The sequence below is a fragment of the Erythrolamprus reginae genome, chromosome 1 (assembly GCF_031021105.1).
Source record: "Erythrolamprus reginae isolate rEryReg1 chromosome 1, rEryReg1.hap1, whole genome shotgun sequence".
Lineage (NCBI taxonomy): Eukaryota > Metazoa > Chordata > Lepidosauria > Squamata > Dipsadidae > Erythrolamprus > Erythrolamprus reginae.
In genome coordinates, this window is record NC_091950.1 from 184054435 (window position 1) to 184075840 (window position 21406).

Sequence of the window (21406 nt, forward strand, 5' to 3'; positions counted from 1 at the left end):
AGGAATTCTGGGAATTGAAGTCCACAAGTCATAGAACTTTGCCTACCCCTGCTTTATACCATTTCAGGCAAATGAACTTCCAATCTCTCATTGAAAACCTCCAATGATAGGGCACTCAAAACTACTATAAGCAAATCATTCCACTGATTAATTGTTCTCGCTGTCAGGAAATGTCCTTAGTTTTAGGTTGGTTCTCTCCTTGATTAGTTTCCACCCATTGCTCCTTATCCTGCCCTCAGGTGCTTCGGAGAATAGGTTGAACAGCCCCCCCCCCTCTTTTTTGTGGCAGCCCCTGAACACTGCTATGATGTTGTGGTTAGTGGAAATTTTGACAGATGGGAAGATCAACAGTTTAGCTATCTCTATGATCTCATGGGAGCATTTTCCTAGGTTTTACCTGAGCAAGTCTGCAATGGGACTGCCCAGGCAAAGCGGAACTGAACTCTTGACACAAAGCCAGAGCACTACAAAAATCACTTCTGGCTTTCTTGCTTTACAATGTCAACACTCGCTCTGAGATTTTGTTTCCCCCTTGCCATAAGTTTAACTACGGCACAAAACTTGCAGCTGCTTGATTCCTCATTTTGCCTAAGAAGCTGGTTGCTGGCTTCCCCAGGCAAGGGGGTTGGCAAAGCAGGAGTGAATTCTTACACCTCTCCAGTTTCACGGAGATGGCCTTGTTTTGGTTTCTCAGAAACTTATAGATGCATGGTAAAAAGTCAATAAAGAATGAAATGATTCTTATGATAACACCAAAAGTAGAAAGAGCATAGAAGCCATACTCCACCAGTCCATCCTGTGTGGCTCTCTTCTATGTGTTGCCGATTCTGTCAAATCAAAGAAAGCAACATGGTTGGGATGCAAACAGAAATCTGACATATTAATGCTATAGAGCAGTGATGGCGAACCTATGGCACGTGGGCCCCAGGTGGCACACAAGCCACTGCCCTAGCTCAGCTCCAACATGCATGTGTGTGCTGGCCAGCTGATTTTTGGCTCTGGGCGTGTGTTTTTGGCTTCCAGAGAACCTCCAGGGAGATGGGGAGGGTGTTTTTACCTCCCCCAACTCCAGGGGAAGCATTTGGAGCCTGGGGAGGGGGAAACACGAGCCTACTGGGCTCACCAGAAGTTGGGAAACAGGCTGTTTCTGGCCTCCACAGGGCCTCCGGAGGGTGGGGTAAAGTGTTTTCGCCCTCCCCAGGCATTGAATTATGGGTGTGGCCACTCGCGCATGCGCAATAGTGTACGAGCATGGTCTTTCAGCACCGAAGGGAAAAAAGTTTTGCCATCACTGCTGTTGTGATTCAGCCTGAGGCTGCTCAGGGACCTGCTGTGTCTCTGCTGGCTCCATGCCCGGAGGAGGATGAGAGTGCAGAGGAGGGGGCTGAACAGTCGGATGGGGGAGAGGAGAGTCAGGAATGGGATGAAGGAGAACAGCATGAGAGCCCCGGGGGGGGACCTCTCCCCAGCCAGTAGCTTGGAGTCATTAGGTGATGACACACAAGCTGTCATTGACATGAGACAGAGACGTTCAGAGCAACGAAAGGAACAGTTAAAGAGATATTATCACCATTGAATTAGAAGCAGCTGGGTTTGGGTGTGGTCCTCATCATCAGGGTTTAAAAGGCAGACAAGGCCTTGAAGCCATGTGGAATGTTATCAATTGGAGTTGCGGTGACCTGTTTTGATTCTCAGCGTCTGTGATCTTGGCTTGTGGCCTCGCAGTCTGGAAGACTCGTGGGAGGCGTCTGTTTGCTATCTACAGCTCCGTCTTGGCAGCAAGAATCTGGTATTGCTTCATGGACTATTCCCTTCGTGTATATATTTGAAGTTCCAGCGTTTTTCCTGTTTGTAAGGACATTTTCTGTTACCTGTGTTTTCCTTGAATTATATAAACTGCCGTTGCCTTTTACCAGTGTGTCTGGCTTCTCTTTTTGGGTTGGTATTGGCTTCTGGAGTGACCCAGACAGAACAACTGCTAAAGAGTTTTCAATCAGACAGAAGCATAAGACAATGAGGACCCATTCAAACACAGGCTACTTTCTCAATAATGATTTATAGCATCCTTGAATGCCATCATTGTGCTGTATTGGCCTTCTGAAAAATCCTAAAGACCTGGCTTTTCTGACAGACCTGGGGTCATTGACCACAGGGGAATGACTAGCAAGGTTGGCCCATGAATGGATGGATGGCTGCAATTATTTTAAATTGAATTGTTTTTACACTGATTCATGTTCGCTTTTGTTGTGAAACACCCTGACTCCCTAGTTTGGTAGCATAGAAATATATATATCCATACATTTCATCCAGGCCAGATGTGCTTCAGTTCTTGACCTTCTTTACTTGTTTTGCAACCATAACAGTTGTTATTGCAATATTCTCCATTCTATTTCATGTTGATTGTTTTTGAATACCTTTGACAGGCAGTTTTATTGTGTTCCACTGGGTTTCCCCACAGTTCTTTCCAAAACTTCAAAGTTTTTTCTTTGCATGAGTGAACATTAGTTTGGACTCGATTTTCATCAAGTGACCAGTAGAAGAGGTGTTGATTTCTTCTGAACTGGACATTGATCATGATATTGTTTTATTCATCTTTTGTATCTTTCTAATTTTCTGTTGGTGTTACACGCTGTTTTAGTTCTTCCATTGTTGTTGTATACTGTGTGCTTCTATATCAGAGACACATTCCTTGTGTGTTTAATCACTCTTGGCTAAATAAAGTATTCAATTCAACTCATTTCAATAAACTCAAATGATAGATACACAAACTTTTGTTGGTTTCTGTAAGATTGTTCAGAAGCTTGTTTAGAAACTTGGGGAAGTGTAACATGGTTTATCAAGGCTGCAAGAATCTGGATAAGCATTAGATGGCAGCAAAAAACTCCAACTTTGTTATCATTGAGTGGTCATGCAGAATTTCTAACCCAGATATGGTGGCTTTGAACAGGGTGACTATTTAAACTTGTATTCAATTTTCATTTATTGTTTTACTGATTTGCTGATTTGTTTTTTTAGTATAAAGTTTAGAATCCTCTCGGGATTTGTAGAAAAGTATTTCTTATCGTTATTTGCCCACTGCATCTTTATTATCTCCTAGTATATGAAAGACTCCACATTTTTTACGCCTTATTACTTCCGGTTTAATCGGAAAACAAAGTATGAAATGGAAATTTATTCCCCTGAGATCTTTTCAGCAAATACAGCTTAATGGAGTTCTCCCATCTGTTCACACTCTTGTTAACTAACCATTGGTGTGCAGAGTGATACGGTAAAAGCACTTTATAAACAGAAGATAATAGTAGTTTTATCCACATCTTTCCTTTGGTAAGAACATGCTGAGGCATGCAATTTTTACTGCATTTTGGATCTTCCAGGGCAAAAACCATTTTGGTTTTCTATCTAATCTCAACTTTTCAGAGGGACAATCTTAAGATGAAATATTGGCCTTATAATTTTTCCATATAGCGACTTGAACTCTAATACTTATTTGCATATGATACAACTTAATATGGTTGATTTGAGTTTGATGTGACCATACTCTTGTAGTTTGCAGCCAATAATGTATGACTTAATAAGTTAATAAACCAGGCCACTAAAGACCAGCAGACTCTCAGTCAAAGATCAAAATGAAACAGAGAAGGCTGTAATAGGGATGAATAAAAACCATCTCCCTATTCTCACCATTAACAGGTGCTAGCAATATGCTTTCTGAGACAATTTAGGATCCCACTTTAATTTGGAAACAATCTTTCCCCTTTCCTTTTCCACTGCAACTATCCAGTTTGATCAAATTGTTCACTGATAGAGTTTTTGCTTTCAGTCTTAGCTTGACGAGAAAATACTACCTCTGGGCAATCCCAAGATCTGGAGTGGGAATTGTAGTCACAGATTGCTGACAGGGAGAAGTTCTGGATCCTTTTCAGCCACTGCACACAGATTCTGTCATCTGTTACCCAGGTAATCCACGTGACATAGTGATCGCTAAAGAAAAAAGGGAAAAAGAAGGCAGAAGGAATCATGCTATTATATTAATAACATATCTATGACAGGTAGACCAGATTAATAATATAGATGTCAATGCTGAAACGAACCTGGCAGAATACATCTTTTGAGGCCTCATAGTTTCTGTGAACCCTGAAAGGGGGAAGGGAGGGAGGGTAATAGATAGAGAAAAGGTTTTCCTGTGGGAATCAAGGTCAACTTAATAGGTGGCTGTGAAAGGAGGAGAGGAATGACGAAACAGCCTGCCAGCTACTTTCATTGGACAATGTGATGGGTGACATCTGGGAGGGGGAACTTTTAATCTTTTAATTCGGTCAAAACCACAGGAACCTTTAGAGTTGGTTTTCATCAGCTGTGCCGATATGATGTATCCAATAAACATGTTCTTTGAGGAATCTACTTGCCTCTGAGTTCTGTTTTCATTGGGGAGAAATGCTCCCAGTTCGGAGGTGTCAGCCGGTCGTTGGGGAGCTGGTAGCGATCATAGCGCTAGGCTTCACTCACTTGTCCAGATGCCACCACTTGGGTTCTTTTACTCTCTGCACATGCACAAAATGTTTTATACATGCGTAGAAGGTAAAAGAACTCAAATGGTGATGTCCGGGCGGGTGATGAAGCCTCACACTGCGATTGCTACCGGCTCCCTGATGACTGGCAGGCATGCCCGATCCAGGAGCATTTGAACCCCGGGTTGCATTACTCGGAATGCTGACAATAGATATGACAGCCCAGTATAATACCATATCTGAGTTTGAAAAGTTTAAAATTCAGAGATTCTTAAAGCACCACCCAAATTATTTCAATAAGTTAACCAAGCTCCTTAGCATCAGCACTCTTGTATTGTTATAACCAAGAGGCTAAAATGATTTCTATCATTAATGGGAATTATGCCTTCAGTTTTTGTTTATAGCAGTCCTTGATTCAGAGGCTATATTACAAGTTTAACATAGAAAGAAAATTTCAGGGGGGAAAAACTCCCAAGTCAGATTACTATTCTTCTAGAGGGGGAAACAGGAACTGAAGATTTAAAGAAAATATTACCTTGGTGCTATTACTGGTGGTGCAAGAATTTCCTTTGGTCCAAAATCACTATGATTTGTGGTATCTATAATCAACACTCTAACTGTTGGATTTTTAGTTCCAGCCTTCAAGGAAAAGTAGGAACAAATTGATTAAACTAAATTTTAATAACTTTAATTACATATTTAAATGAAAGAACTAAATAAAGTTATTTTATTCATTTCAGGCACAAATAGGATGCTTTTCCATTTCCAGACAATTTTGGATCCTGTTGAAAATGTATCATAGCTAGAAATGTATTCTAAGAAGTTCACTGTAGACAGATGTCATTAACCAAGCCAGTTATAAACACTAAGAGAATAATATAAAAATTATAATCTCCTGGGAGAAGTCTTCTGCCCTGTTGTCTTGAAAAGTAACAGAGCATGTCTAACATCTGCTACTTCCAATTTCATGCCCTTCCTTCTAGGTCAGCTGCCATTTTGAACATTACTAAGTACTTTCAATAGGAGTTATATGTGAAGGGAATTGATTAGGTCTTTTAGAATATTATAATGATACCTTGATACTCAACTGCTTTGAAACTCTTTGAATTTGGTACTCAAAACATTATGACATAAAATTTGTCTCAGTATCCATCATTCATTTGGTACTCAATGTACAAGCTAAAACTTATTGGTATTGGCTGCCTTGTGACTCACTATAATATTTCTGATAGGAAAAATGTGTTTGGTCATTACTTTTAGTACTCATCGCATCTTCCAGAATAAATTAATGATGAGTATCGAGGTACCACTATATTTTAATAATAATAATAATAATAATAATAATAATAATAATAATAATTATTATTATTATTATTATTATTATTATTTAATAATACAGTATATACACAAGATGGATTTGATAATACACAAGTGGATTTGATAATAATACAGGATATACAAGCTGGATTTCCATTTAGAATAGCCATCAGCAATACTATCCTAAAAGTTCTACTTGTTTTAGATTAATCTTTTCCCCACCAAAAGCTACAAGCAGAGATTCATGATATTATGACAGCACCAAATTCTGTTATGACTCTTCCCATTCTGTTTTCATTTTGGAAAGGTAGGGGGTTATGTTTTATAGGTGCGTTAAACTAACTGTGAAGGTAATGCATCTATTTTATTTCATTTTCTGCAAAAAACCAGCAAGAATCACACTTTGCAATTTCCTGGCTGGCTATCATACAGGCATGTAATTTTGGGTGGGTTGTGGGAAGCTATAGGATTGAGGCTCTTAGGCTTCAGGATACCCACTCTCTTTCAAAAACTTCTCAATTATTCTACTTAGCAGCTGTTGTTGTTTTAAAGTCAGTGGTTAAAGTGGGTATAGCTATTTAACATTCAAATGTACAACAGAGCATAATGCTAAAAGAAAAATAAATAAACAAAGCACATCTACCTTTGGATATGGAAGAGTTATTTTTCTTGGATATTGTTTCTCTCCATAATATGAGTATTCAATAACTGGTATTTCAGTATCATTGAACTCTATGTATGCTATGTTCTTGCCATTTGGTGACCACCACAGAGCATATTTTGTCCCAAGCATTTCTTCTAAAAGAAACCAGGCGAAAGGACATTGTTGTTCTGGTTACAAAATTATACAATGTACTTACATGATGTACTGCTATCTTTAAAACCATGCCAGTATCTTGATCTGCCTCCATAACTGTAAAATCATTAATCTGACAGATCACCAGTCAGTTTTGGGGTAACCGAGGAAGAGAAAGCAGAATCGCAGAGAGGTAACTATGAAATTGCTGAGAAGGGAGGAAAATCACAGCCGAGAACTATCATTTGTGGGAAAATTTAAGAGTTGCCCTAGAATGGCTGGAGAGATTTGAGGGGCAAGAAGGAGCAGTTTTCATCCCCCCCCCATCTTCTAGTCCCGGGGAATAAAGATTTAAAGACGTGAATAATCCAGAATTAAATTATTTCACTGAACTACTTCACAGAAATTAAGGCTGACATCCAGTGGATACTCAGAGGGGGAATAAACAGCACAAAAGTCCCTTTGTTGTAATCACACTTTCCAGAGGGCTATAAATAGAGATTAGAACTGCCCCTACTCTTCCTGCCTTCCGTAAACTCCTTAAAACCCACCTTTGCCGTCAGGCATGGGGGAACTGAAACATCTCCCCCTGGGCACGTTTAATTTATGCATGGTATGTCTGTGTGTGTGTCTGTTAGCATATGGGGTTTTTAAATATTTAAATATTTTAAATTTGTCTGATTGCTTATGATTTGTTTCTACATGTTGTGAGCCGCCCCGAGTCTTCGGAGAGGGGCGGCATACAAATCTAAGTAATAAAATAAATAAATAAAATAAAATATCAAAATTTCTCTCTTTTCTTCTCAGTGTTTGCAGCCCGTGATTGTATTAAAAGTGCCATATACGTATAATGCACATATTCATTCTCATGAGTTCAATGAGCAATAACAATATTCTGAACAGCTATCACTTGTTGATGGAAGTGTAGACCTTATCCTAGTTTCACTAAGGGTTAGTGAATAAAGGTTATTTATTTATTTTGATCTTTATAATCAGAGATTCTGGGGAAGGACGTTAAGACCATAATTCTTCATCTCTCCAATTTCTTGTTGAATTTATATGAATTCACAAAATATCTCGTCTCCATCCTGATATTGAGTTTTATACATGATCAAAACTTAATGTATGTTTTCCAACCTAATATGGAATATGGAATAAAAAATATCTTGATACGTACACACACACACACTGAATTTTCATTCAGACTCTTTTAATTTAAAATTTCCAACCAAGTTAAGCTTTCCATATGTCTAGGGAGATCTCTCCAATCTCCATTCTGAGAAACTCTTAGAAATTAGGTTTGGTCTAAAGCCATTAGTTGCGGATCCCTAAAACAGTCCCATTGATCAGTAATCTAACATTCAAAACACACTGAGTAGGATCAACCCGTCGCCCTACATAGACTCAAAAGGAATGAGGTCAAGCATGGATTCTCTTTGAAGGAAGGAAAGGTGATGTGCTTCACTCATAACTTCACTGCTCCCCAGGTCTATAATGGGATTGTACCAGGGAACTTCTTCCCTCAAAACAGGATACTTTTTGCCATGAAGGAGCCATGAAAAAGAAATAATCTCCTCTCCCTTTCCAAAAATAGAAGCAAGCAATTAATACAGTTCTTCTCTCTACTTCAGGTCTGGAGCCATTCCACTGATTTCTCCAGGTTTGCAGAATTTACCCCTCATCTCTCTAATACAATTTGGCATTCAGTTCATAACTTGCACTTTTAAAAAATTATATTCCCCTTTTAGAAAGAAAACTACAACAAACTTTCTCCCAATAAAGCAGATATGCAAGATATAAGAGGCTCTGAAACTAAGTACAATAAATAATTTTATAATGATGATGAAAGCTATTTTGAGACAAAGTTGTTTTTTTTTTGCCACAAAGAGGAAGAATGATATGATGGGAAAATATGAAAAATTGAAGAGACAGGATGTTGAGCAACTGTAGACTTTGTGGAAACTATTAATGCAACAATCAGTTATAAAGAACACATTTTGACTCTTGTTTGAGGGCACTGCATTACTTTATTGCTCAACTCTTATCATGCTAAGCCATAATACTGCTTTTAAAATGCAATTTACCTTCGTAAACCCAGTCAGGAATTCCATTAAATATTTCATTCCAGTGACCATTTGTGGTTATTTGAATAGCAGCTTCTCTGGGATCTTCTTTGAAATAGATATTATTCTGGTAAACATAAACCTAGAACGAGGGAAAGAATCAATTTCTTCATCTGTAGAAGGTACAAATAATTTATGCAATCCCAAAATACTATATAGGACAGCTAAATATAGGACTCACTTCGGAATCATTTCTTACAAACATTTATCTTTGCAGAAGGAAAGTATTTCAATTTTATTTTCCAGGCCACAGAGAAGAATCTCTGGAGAATCATGCAATAAAAAATAGGGAAGTACAGGCTGGTATCTTAAGTGAACCCTAACAACCTTATTTGAGAATAACAATGCTTTGTGTATGTGTTACATATGTTCATGTCCATCTCATAATGAGGCATTACTTGATAAGCTTTCCACTTTCCAAACATGTTAGACTACAAATCCTATCACTTCAGCCATCATAACCACAAACCTTATGAGGAATAGTAGTATATAGTATGATGAAGTTGTAGTCCAATACATGCAGAGAGCATGAGGCTGGAGAAGACTGACTATGCCACAAGAGTATTTTGTGTTAACATACATAATGTTGCCATTAGATAAGAGATGCCTGGCTTAAGCTCTTGCTACATTCTGAAACTGTAGAGAAATCATATTTTATAAGCTAAATTTGTTATACTAATAAAAGGAGATAACCATATGTTATCTCCTGCTCTTATCTACTTTGGAATTCTACTTGCAGATGTATGCAAAAAGTTGGAAAAGCAATGAAATGCCCATAAAGACTAGATTATAAAATTAATTAAACTTGCAGAAATGGTGAAGCTGATCTATTTGGTCAAAGAAAAAAAAATAACAGTGACTTCTTGTATGGATTTTTGATGAAAGAAAGAAAATGAATTTATGAAGGATTTAAGGATTAAAAATAAGATGAAAAGGCTAGGGAAGAAATTAAGATGACAATTACAGCATCCACTGGAATTGGTGGGCCGATACATTTAAAATAATAAGGAACTTGATATTTGTGAAGACCAGCTAAAGAACTGGGAGCGTGATTTCACGTTTTTGTGTCTATAATAATAAAATAATATTCAATAGGAAGAAGAAAAGAACACACATTTTTTCCAATTTTTTTCTTTTTCATTTCTCTTGCAGGAGCAGTCTTAATCTAATTTCATGCTGGGTTAAACTTGGTTTCTACTTATTGAGGACAATCAGTTGACATCATAGTCCCAACTATTTGCAGCCCATTTGACTTTGTCTAGATGGACTAACTTAAGAATCATGACTTAAGTTCTGCTGGATGGAGAGAATATGGAGAGGATTTATTTTACAGGAACATAGCCAGCTTCTGGATTTCTAGCTTGAAACAAGCAAAAGTGTGTCACTCTGGAACTAACAATAACAGGTCCATGCTGAAGTGTGTCTTTTATCTTAAATCACAGTTCCAGCATACCATCTAGCTCTGTCTACAAACAGTGTTATTGTCAGCATTTAAAATTCTTAAGCATACTTGATAAACAGAAATACCAAGATGCCTGCAACAACCCCAGAGGCACTTGAACTCAACTAGAAGAAACATTATTGTGATACAGTATTAATTACTGACCAATTTGTGTCCAACAGGTGACCAGGAGATGTGTTGAATAGTATGTGGTAGTTCGTATTCTTTGACAAAAACGCTACAATGAGGGGGAAAAATCATGGAATGACATAATGTTTTCTTAATTCACATTTCTAATTAATTATTCAGTGCTTACATGAAATGTGGAACTATTTAGGATAGTTGATGAATGCTCCCCCAAACTATGTTCATTCTTTATTGGTGAGTGGATCTATTTACAATGATATTTCAGCGATGTTAACAGTTACTATCTGAACTTTTTGATATCCAAAATATTTTGGGATTATTATCCTACTTAGTAGGAAACCACAAAGGAAATAAAAGGTGCTATAAGAAACCCATAAGCAAGACATATGCACAATGATACATTCAGTAGACATTTTTCAGTTACTGATATTAATATCCATACATGTACTTATTTTATTTATTTAAGAAAATTTATATCAGTGGTTCTTAGTCTTCATTGAGCTTGATTCTTTTTTTGCAGATATTTCATTACTCAAACTAGGTAACATCATCAGTTCTAGTGAGAAACCCTTGCCAAACCATTGGTTCATTAGTTCTGAATTCTGAAAATAGTGCTAGGTCCAGCTCAATGAAGACTGTTTATAAGTGACTAATAAGCAGTTTAAATGGAGTTTAATACAATCAATAAAGAACAAAATGAAGCATTCCAGTACATGTTTGGGAATATCATTAAACAGCTCCGTTTGAAATCTGTTTTCTTAAATAGAGCATTGCATAAATCTTTCTCAAAAAGAGCATTGCATAAATAGAGCATTGCATAAATTTTCTCAAAAAGAGCATTGCATAAATTTAAACATTACTAATGTTTTAGTCAATAAGAGAATAAATCTGTCTTACCCTAATATAAGATCATAAATGTGATAAGATGCTGTGTAAGAATATCTCCAAAGCTGAAAAGGTAACAACAATGGCGAGAGAAAAATCATTATTCTTGCTAAATGTAAAACAGATAAATAATAAAAATCTAATTTTTATAATGCTTTCTCGAGGTCTTCATTCCACTCATTATTTCTGTTTTATTAAAGACAATGCAATCAGGTAAGCAATGTTCATAAAAAGCTCTGTGGGTCTCCACTGTGGTACTAGCGTAGGAGCAGTCATCGCTATTTTTCAGTCATGAAAGAGCTTTTTACTGATGTAAATACTATTTTCAGAAAAGGAATCAATTTCTCACTTTGGGATTTAGACATAGATCAGCATTATGATTATGGAACAGTGATCGAAAAAGAGAGAGGGGGGCAGAGAAGGAGAGAGAGAGGTCACAATGGAGATACACAAACACACACACACACACACACACAGAGACACACATTCTTACAAGTTGTGTGGCTGCCATGGAGCTTTCTAACTATTTGGAAGGTTTCCCAAATGTGGAATATATTAAGATGCTTGTAGGAGGAGTGGCAGACTCTGGGGATGGAGTCCAAAGAGGGATCAGCCTAGAATCCCTATTGTTGTAATCATAGGTTTATAGGCACTGAACTTTGGGATGGAATATTGCTGAAGGGTGATGTTTTAGCCTAATGGGTGCTGTATTAACCTTATTCTTCCTCTATCGAAAGACAGCAAAGTCCAGGCTGAGTAAGCAAGCTGCAGAATCCATGACCACATGGAAAATAATTAACTTGATATACAGCATGAAGAAAACGTATAGCTAACTTCCATATAAGGAAATATATGCCTTACTCTCATTCCTTTGCTAATCACCAGTAAACATACAATCCAGGAAAAGGCAAAGAATGGAGCTTCCATTAATTATCTATAGGGAAGTCACGAGGCGGTTGCCTTATACAGCGCATGACTGAATGGTAGTTGGGGGATGGCTTAATGTATGTGGCGTTCACGGATTGGTTATTCTGTACCACATGTCAGGAAAAGTGAAATACAATAAAAGGAGAGATCTCAATACAATCAAGGTCATCTCATTGAGAAAATTTTCTCCGTTGCTTCATTCTGATGTGGCAATTATGGCACCCTGTGCCTCCCTAGAGGTCAACTCACTGGGGGAGGGCTGTTTGCCTTCACCCTACGTAGATACCATCAAATCAAGTCCAACCTCCCTTGAATTACATTGAACTTCATTGAATCCCAAGCAGGTGCTAACCATTAGTTAAGAAAATTCCTGTGCATAAGCAAAATTAGCAATACATCGAGGGGAACTTCTTGTGTGGACCTGACCATTCATACCTGACATACTGTACATTCTAATGTTTAATGACTCATTGCAAGTATCCATGCAAGTGCTAGAAGAATAAAAGTGAAACCATGAACATAAGAGCTATTTTCACTGCGCTATCTTTCTCAGCACCACCATGACCACATCCTATTTGAGAGGAGGATTCTGGAGAGAACACAAATCCAAGTGCAATCAAAAATCTGCTTTATTGACATGAAAAGAAAGAAGTGCTTTTTATATCTTCTCAGTTAATATGGCATGAATTTGCACTGATCAGGTAGGGATAGGACCTTGGAAGCAAGTTTTGTTCATGTGTGTACATGAATGTTTGCACTTTGGCCCTTTCTCTCTGCCCTTTATCCAAGCTGAAGTTATTTATTTTTTAAAAATCATTTATTTATTAATTTTTATGCTATCCAACTTACTATCTCAAGTAAATGCTTGCACAAAGCCAATGCACCTTCTGGGCGATATACTGGACATAATTGTGTTTAATTTCTACAGTGGCTACTCTCTGGGTGCATAAACTGCAAGGGAACTGAGACAAGGGTTTAATTTTTCCTCTCCATTCAGCTCATTTCTTCAGAGGTTATCTACATGGGGTCTTCATGCCTTAAGAAATCTCCTCAAGATTAGAAATCAGTGCACAAGAGCCAATCTGGAGGGGGTGAAGGGCTGGTGGTTTATCCAAAGCAAAATATGACAAATTCCTACCGCCTACATTGCAGTAATGATTATTTTCCTATGGAACCTAAGATTGGAATGATAGTGAAGGAATAAACTAAGGCCTTGCTTCAACTTCTTTTTGCAAGGAATTCCTTTGATGAATTTTTGTTGGCCTGAAAGTAATAGAATACCAATCCCAACTTTTTAAAAAATATTACCTTAGAATAGTTGCTTTCCAACAGTATAAATTTATGATCTGCAGATAATGCAAAATTTGTGGCATTCACTTCTTTCTGAAAGATTAAAACATCAAATAGTAACCAACATGTAACATTTCTTACATAAATTAAACTCGTAATTTTAAAAAAGCGGCCATACATACAAGGGAGCTATTTGTCAAAATAGTGGTTGACTGTCCTGATTCGACATTGTAAAGGATGACATTATCTTTAGACTGATGAAGATATTCATTTCCTTCAATGGAAAGAGAAATGGGATTGGTTCAATAAATTTCATGGAAATTTTATCCTATTGCATTTCTCAGGCAATCAGGCATTTAATTGGTTACTTCAAAACCACAGGCAAGGAATTTTCCTGTTAGTAAATAAAGAAGCTAAAGGCAGAAAGGTAAAGGTTAAATAAATGGTGCTTTGATCTTGTAATTCTGAATAGGCAAAAATGACATCAAAACTGAGAAAAATCAAATACAGTGATACCTCGTTTTACAAACCCCTCGTCATACAAACTTTTCGAGATACAAACCCGGGGTTTAAGATTTTTTTGCCTCTTCTTCCAAACTATTTTCACCTTACAAACCCAAGCCGCTGCCACTGGGATGCCCCACCTCCGGACTTCTGTTGCCAGCGAAGCACCCGTTTTTGCGCTGCTGAGATTCCCCTGAGGCACCCCTCCAAGGGAAACACCACCTCCGGACTTCCGTGTTTTTGCAATGCTGCAGGTGAATCCCAGCAACACAAAAACAGGCGCTTCACTGGCAACGGAAGTCCGGAGGTGGGGTTTCCCAGTGAGGGGAGCCTCAGCAAAATCGCAGAATCAGAAAAACACAGAAGTCCGGAGGTGGGGTTTCGAGGACTTCCGTGTTTTTGCGATGCTGCAATGGCTCCAGACTTCCGTTGCCAGCGAAGCACCCGTTTTTGCACTGCTGGGATTCCCTTGCAGCATCACAAAAACACGGAAGTCCAGAGGTGGGGTTTTCCATGGAGAAGAGCCTCAGGGGAATCACAGCAGCGCAAAAATGGGTGCTTCGGCAAAAAGGGTGAGTTTTGGGCTTGCACACATTAATCACTTTTCCATTGATTCCTATGGGAAACATTGTTTTGTCTTACAAACTTTTCACCTTACAAACCTTGTCCCGGAACCAATTAAGTTCGTAAGATGAGGCATCACTCTATATGCAATTTTTTTAAAAGAAAAACTCAAATGTTTTTGGTAGAGATGAGAAATATATTGATTGAATTCACAATTGAAAGTAAATTTTCCATTGTTGCTCTAATGCTTATAGTTTTAAAATTTGATTTATATCCCATTTTCTACTAGGAGAAGTATTTGGTTGTAGTTATTATTAATACATCTGCAATATTTTGCATTGTAATTCTTGTTATATATGTGTGTGTGTGTGTGTGTGTGTGTGTTATATGTGTGTGTTGTAAGCTTCGTGCTGCTGTAAATACAACTTCAGCCTGATGATGGTGAATGTGATTTCACCGAAACATCGCATAGACACTCAAAATATTACACGGGGCAAAACCCGAACTCAGAACAATCTACATACATATACCCATGAAAATCTACGAAAACAAATACAGTGGCCCCTCATGATACGAACTTAATTGGTTCCAGGAGGAGGTTCGTAAGGTGAAAAGTTCATAAGATGAAACAATGTTTCCCATAGGAATCAATGTAAAAGCAAATAATGCGTGCAAATCCTTCAGGAAAATCCCTAACTTTAGAAGGGAGGCGAACAGAGGGCAGGGAGGAGCAGCTAAAGGGGGCAGGTGGAAGAAGCAAGGCTAGGCTAAAGGGTGAGTGGGAAGAAAGAAAGGCAAGGGGGGCGCCCCTCCCTTTTCTTTCTTCAAAAGACACCGTTTCAAGCTGCCCCTCCCTTTTCTTTCTTAAAAAGACACTGTTTTAGTGCTTTTGCAAGCATGCAAAATGTTTACTCCTCTAAGCTACCCCTCCCTTTTCTTTCTTCAAAAGACACCGTTTCAAGCTGCCCCTCCCTTTTCTTTCTTCAAAAGACACCGTTTTAGTGCTTTTGCAAGCATGCAAAATGTTTACTCCTCTAAGCTACCCCTCCCTTTTCTTTCTTCAAAAAAGGGGGAAAAAAGAAACCGCTTCATCCCACCAGCAGCTGCTTGGGTTCGTAAGGTGAAAATAGTTCGGAAGAAGAGGCAAAAAAATCTTAAACACTGGGTTCGTATCTTGAAAAGTTCGTTAGACGAGGCGTTCATAAGATGAGGTACCACTGTATATATGTATGTATGTATGTATGTATGTATGTATGTATGTATGTATGTATCAAATGTTTTTAGCTGGAATTTTTTAAAATTAAGGGAGACTCGGATGGTCCCATTTCGGCTTTGTTCTGGCCTCATCAGCTAGCCACACCCTTCCTTTACTGGGATTCAATCTGGTAGCCTCTGCCTTGTAAGGCAGAGAATTAGCCGTTGAGCCATCAGACCTGATCCCTCCAGCTCTGTATCTACGAAAACAAATATATACATTTGTTTTTGTAGATTTTCACGGGTACAGGTATGACAGTCTTGGTATATTCAGGTTCCTTCCCACCAGAAATTTCCAAATCCTACACGGGAAGAAACCCGAATATACCAAGACCGTCATATATATGTATATGTATATGTATCAATGTTTTTGCTGAATTTTTAAAACATCACAGCTCCTTTTTGCTTCTAGGCCCAACCCAAGGCCGAAATAGCGCTATCTTAGTCTCCCTTAATTTTAAAAATTCAGAAAAAACATGTGAGATAGATAGATAGATAGATAGATAGATAGACACACACACACACACACACATGCTGTGTATATATATATAGATACACACACATACTGTTCGCCCTAGAACAAGGACAGAAGCACCAGCCTAAAGATGATGAGTGGGACCTCGTCGAAACGTCGCCAGAAATCTCTAAATCCTACATGGGAAGAAACCCGAATATACCAAGATTGCCATACCTGTACCCGTGAAAATCTACGAAAACATATATATATATATATATATATATATATATATATATATATATATATATATATACATACATACAGAGAGAGAGAGAGATACAGTATGTGTGTGTGTATAAACACACACACACACACACATATATATATATTATTATTATTATTATTATTATTATTATTATTATTTATTAGATTTGTATGCCGCCCCTCTCCGTAGATTATAGATATATATTCTACACAAAAATACATATACCGTATTTTTCGCTCTATAAGACGCACCTGCTGATAAGACGCACCTAGATTTTAGAGGAGGAAAATAGAAAAAAAATATTTTGAGCCAAAAAGGGGAGAGGAAGAGAGGAAGGAGTGAAAGAAGGGAGTGAGGGAGGAAAGAAGGGAGGAAGGAAAAGGAAAGCAAGAAATGGAGGGAGGAAAGGAAGGAAGGAAGGAAGGAAAGAAAGAAAGAAAGAAAGAAAGGGGGAAGGAACAGGAACAGAGGAAGGAAGCAAGGAAACTTATGAAAGGGGAGAGTAAGAGAGGAAGGACTGAAGGGAGGGAGGGAGGGAAGAAGGTAGGAAGGAGAAAGAAAAGAAGAAATAGAGGAAGGGAAGGTAAAAGAGAGAAAGAAAAAGAGCAAGAAAGAAAGCAAGAAAGAAAGAAAATGAAAGAGAAATAAAAATAGAGAGGGGGAATGAAAGAAATGGAAGGAGGGAAGGAAGGAGAGAAAGCAAGAGAAAGAAAGAAAGCAAGAGAAAGAAAAAAGAATGAAAGAGCAAGAGAGCAAGAGAGAAAAAGAAAGAAAGAAAGAAAGAAAGGCAACTTCAAAGAAAGGCTCACTGAGCATCTCTCACTCTCTCTCTCTTTCTATCCCTCTTTCTTTCTTTCTCTTTCTTTTCCTTTCTCTCTCTCCTCTTCCTTTATCTCCTCTCTCTCCCTCCCTCTCTTTCTCTCCCCCCTCTCTCCCCCTTTCCCTCTCTCTTTCTCTCTCTCCCTCTCTTGCTATCTCTCCCCCCCTCTCCCTCTCTCTTTCTCTCCCCCCCTCTCCCACTCTCTTTCTCCCTCTCCCTCTCTTTCTCTCTCTCCCCCTCTCTCTTTCTCTCTCTCCCCCCCTTTCTCTCACTCTCTCTTTCTCACTATCTTGCTGTCTGTTGCTCTCACTCACTCTCGTTCTCCGTTCTTCTCAGCGGTGACGCGCGCACGCCCTGCCCGCCTCACCTTTGCCGAGAGCTCTCAGCAAGGGGGTTGTAGGAGAGGCGGGGCCGGCGGCAAAGGTGATATTCAATGTCGGGGGCGCACGAGCGGTTGCACGCGCTCCCTATCTCCCTGCTAGCCCACTCGGAATATTCAAAATAAGAAAAACCTTCGCCGGCAAAGGCTTTTCTTATTTTGAATATTCCGAGTGGGCTAGCAGGGAGATAGGGAGCGCGCGCAACCGCCCGTGCGCCCCCGACATTGAATATCGCCTTCGCCGGCCTCCGCTGAGAAAAGCCTTTGCCGGCATTTCCTCTCGGCGCAGCGGCGGGCGGAGAGAGGGAAGGGGGGGCAGCGGCGTCCCTCCTGGCCTTGGCGGGCCGCCCGACCCTCCCCACCTCCTGCAAACGCGGCGGGCGGCGGGGGGAGAGCGAGGAGCCGGTTCCGGCGGGCGCGGGGCTTAGCTGGCTGGCTGGCGGGGGGGAGCGCCGCTGGTGGTGAGGAGGGAGACCCTCCTCCGGGAGGGAGGGGGCCAGGCAGCAGCTAGCCAGCCAGCCGGCAGGATGGCGCTTCCGAGTTCGCAGCCTCCCCCCCCCACCCTGCCTGCATCTTCGCTCCATAAGACGAGGCTGATTTTTCTTCCTACTTTGGGAGGAAAAAAACTGCGTCTTATGGAGCGAAAAATACGGTACACATGAAAACAGTGTATACATTTTATATTGGGATTTTTAACATAAAAACTGAATATTCATCTACCGTAAATTGCAAGTCCATCAAAATACGTTCCAAATGCTTAAAACCAAAGCTCATATCATATTTGACAATTGAACGTCATACATTCACACAAATTAAACAGAACATAAATTGACACGTCATCCCTATTTTGTCTTTTATAATGTAACTGATTTGTAAAAATAAACAAGGAAAAATAATTCCTTAAAATCAGGCAACTTGCACTGAAATAATAATACCAATTTAAAAAATCATGCGAATGATGTTGTTTATCATTTTTAAAGCCCGGAAGATTATAAAATACCCAATTAGTAATTTAGTTTTTAGACTCATTATTTACGTTCTGACCAAGTCTAGAAACTCTGTGGCTTCAAAAAAAAAAAAATACTCCAGGGAATGGCAGATTTAGCAGTTCTGGGCACTTGTAACACTTCTTAGCTGTATACATTTGTCCAAGAATCATAATTATCTAGGGAACAAAGATAATCACTATCATGATTATCGAGTCTTCGGAGAGGGGCGGCATACAAATCCAAGTAATAAATAAATAAATTACATGTAAACTGTTTCTTACAAAGAACTTTTGGGTTTTATACACATACTGTATGTTGCAATGATTTTATCTACAATTACCTTGGAAGCAAATCTTACAGATCTTGGATCCTCAATGATTCTTTAATATCATTGCTGATTATCTCAAGTCTTCCAATTCTCTGCATTTTTAAATAGGCTTATCAATTTAGTCTATTGTTAAAGATACCACACACCCTGTCCCTGCACTACTGAGGGGAAGAAACTACAATTGAAACCCAAATAATCCCATTAAAAATGAAACATAACCCTCACATTTGGCAGATTAAAAAAATCATTTCATGTTCTATCGCTGACCCATATTATCCCATAATTCCAAATTAATTTCACATACCTGAAACCCAGTATGGAGAAAAGGTCCTGTAATTAAACTCTCCTTCCAAAATGTCATCCAGGGTAAGTGGTCTGGAATTATTTCGTTTATATTTATCTTCAGAAACAAGACAGAGATGACAGGATGATCACACAATGTAGAGAAATTGCACCTAGAATACTACATTTTTTGAATAGGGGGCAATTTCAGGTTCATGGAGGCTATAGTTAAAAAGAAATCAAACAGGAAAAGTGTGTCAGACCGATGCAAGATGTGCCATTCTCAACTCATTTGAAAAATAAGCCTGGTTATTTGAGAATCATTTATCATTGGTAAGTTTTGGCCAATACGATTGGGCAGAATGTGTATGTTCCAGCTTGCTTAATTAAATAATGTCTTTTATCAGAACCATGAATAGAAGCAAGAATCTTCTATACCTTCCTTATAGAATAGCATTCTGTTGTGATTTTATAAATATAGTATCTTGAAATTTCTTTCATGCAAATTGTATTTGCACTTCTCGGGGGAGATGATGTTGTTTTGCATCATTTGTAAATTGTAAATCTATAACTTTTGTCTACCTTGTTGTTGTTTTTTGGTATTAATTTTTTTATTGATTTTATAAAATATGAACACACACACAACATACAACAAGTGACACACACACACACAGAGAGAGAGAATAGCATTCTGCCATAAATCTCTGGAAAGTTGGCTGGTCACCCAGGCCTTGGGGCAGAGTGGTGCTGAGCTTCTTCTTGATACAGTATGTATAATTTTCTATTCTAGATGTCATGATCTGTTTCTTAAATTTTATTATTTTTTTATTTTAAAAAATAAGGCACCCAGAGGTGTTTGGAATCAGGCACACTTTAAATTATTTCTGGAATGCTATTTCTGTAAGTTTAGTAATGCTTTTCCAACATTTGGGAAAGATCATTTTTTAGCATGTGAATGGCAATGACCCAAGACTAATAGTACGAAATTTTTACAATGTGCATGCCACTAGCAAGATGAAACTTTGGCTCTTGCATTTCAAATAATGGAGAAATGCACGTTTTGGAAATCAGCAAAGGTACTCTGAGACTCACAGATGTGTTAACATCAGCACCCAATAGATTCCAGGTGTTCAAAATATTATGGTAAAATCATGACATTGTTTTGGCACGTGTGAGTATTAGAAAGCCAAATGGAATTCCGCAGTACGGTTAAACAGCCAGAAATCCAGTACTTGCAATTCTTGTAGTTTTGCCATGAATGTCCTTGGCTCACTCAATCAAAATTATATAATATAGTTGTATTTAACTGATACAATGATGATGGCATATAGCTACGCTTTGGGGCTCCTCATTTTTGCAAAAACCATGAGTCATTTTCATAAAGAAGCAAACTCTTGTGAGACAATGGCCCTCTAACCTAGTTTCAGAAAGATGCCTGTTTAACTTGAAATTAACCAGGCTAAATATGCAAAGCAGTAATCCACCAAGAACACTAAGGAACTGTCTATTGAGAAATAGATTCTGGGGAATGGATTCTGAAATTCTTACAATTTCCTGCAATAAATCACATAATTTGATACATCAGCCATTTTACTAGGAGCTCTGGAAGAAAAACAGACATAAATTAGACTCACATTCTCTTCCAATAGTCATGTGAGTCAGTCTTTCTGTTATAATCACAGGGTCACTTGCTAATACATGTTATTATCCTTAAGGTCTGAATAATTTATTGACCTGCATAAATTCCTATTTTATCCTTATTTGCAGAAAATTCAGTTTCTTGCCTCTCATGTGACAAATGATTCAGATAGCTTAGGAAATTCATCATGTTCTCAAAACAAAATACACACACACACAAACAAAAACAAAAAACCCAGAAGGTCAGAAGACAAAACTTAAAGGGACTGGTTACAATTTGATGCAACAGTACTGTACACACAGACACATCCATCATGCTATTCCTTTTCAGTAAGCAATATTATGCAGAGCTTGGAGAAGCAGTATGGTATAAGGAAAAAAAGAGAAATATACTTTAAATTAGTTCACACCAATGCATTTCATAATTTGTACTTCTCCATCCTTTTCTATCCTTGCAAACTCTCAGTGATTTCCTTCGCCTCCATACAAGAC

At 38.5% G+C, this 21406-nt stretch overlaps 1 protein-coding gene across 3 annotated transcripts in view; it reads right to left on the reverse strand.

Moving 5' to 3' along the window:
• LOC139156261 (prolyl endopeptidase FAP-like) overlaps positions 1 to 21406 on the reverse strand; it is a 63807-nt gene that overhangs the window by 32887 nt on the left and 9514 nt on the right. The window contains exons 3-12 of one of the 3 annotated variants that reach the window (XM_070731648.1): positions 19299 to 19498; positions 13617 to 13708; positions 13453 to 13527; positions 11230 to 11282; positions 10351 to 10423; positions 8706 to 8826; positions 6469 to 6623; positions 5044 to 5147; positions 3846 to 3981; positions 783 to 827 (exon numbers count right to left, since the gene is read on the reverse strand). In XM_070731648.1, coding sequence (XP_070587749.1) covers positions 783 to 827; positions 3846 to 3981; positions 5044 to 5147; positions 6469 to 6618 — 435 coding nt within the window. In that variant the 5' untranslated portion in view covers positions 6619 to 6623; positions 8706 to 8826; positions 10351 to 10423; ... (2 more) ...; positions 13617 to 13708; positions 19299 to 19498. The remainder of the gene's footprint in view (positions 1 to 782; positions 828 to 3845; positions 3982 to 5043; positions 5148 to 6468; positions 6624 to 8705; positions 8827 to 10350; positions 10424 to 11229; positions 11283 to 13452; positions 13528 to 13616; positions 13709 to 19298; positions 19499 to 21406) is intronic. The other 2 variants (XM_070731646.1, XM_070731647.1) reach the window with 2 other exon arrangements.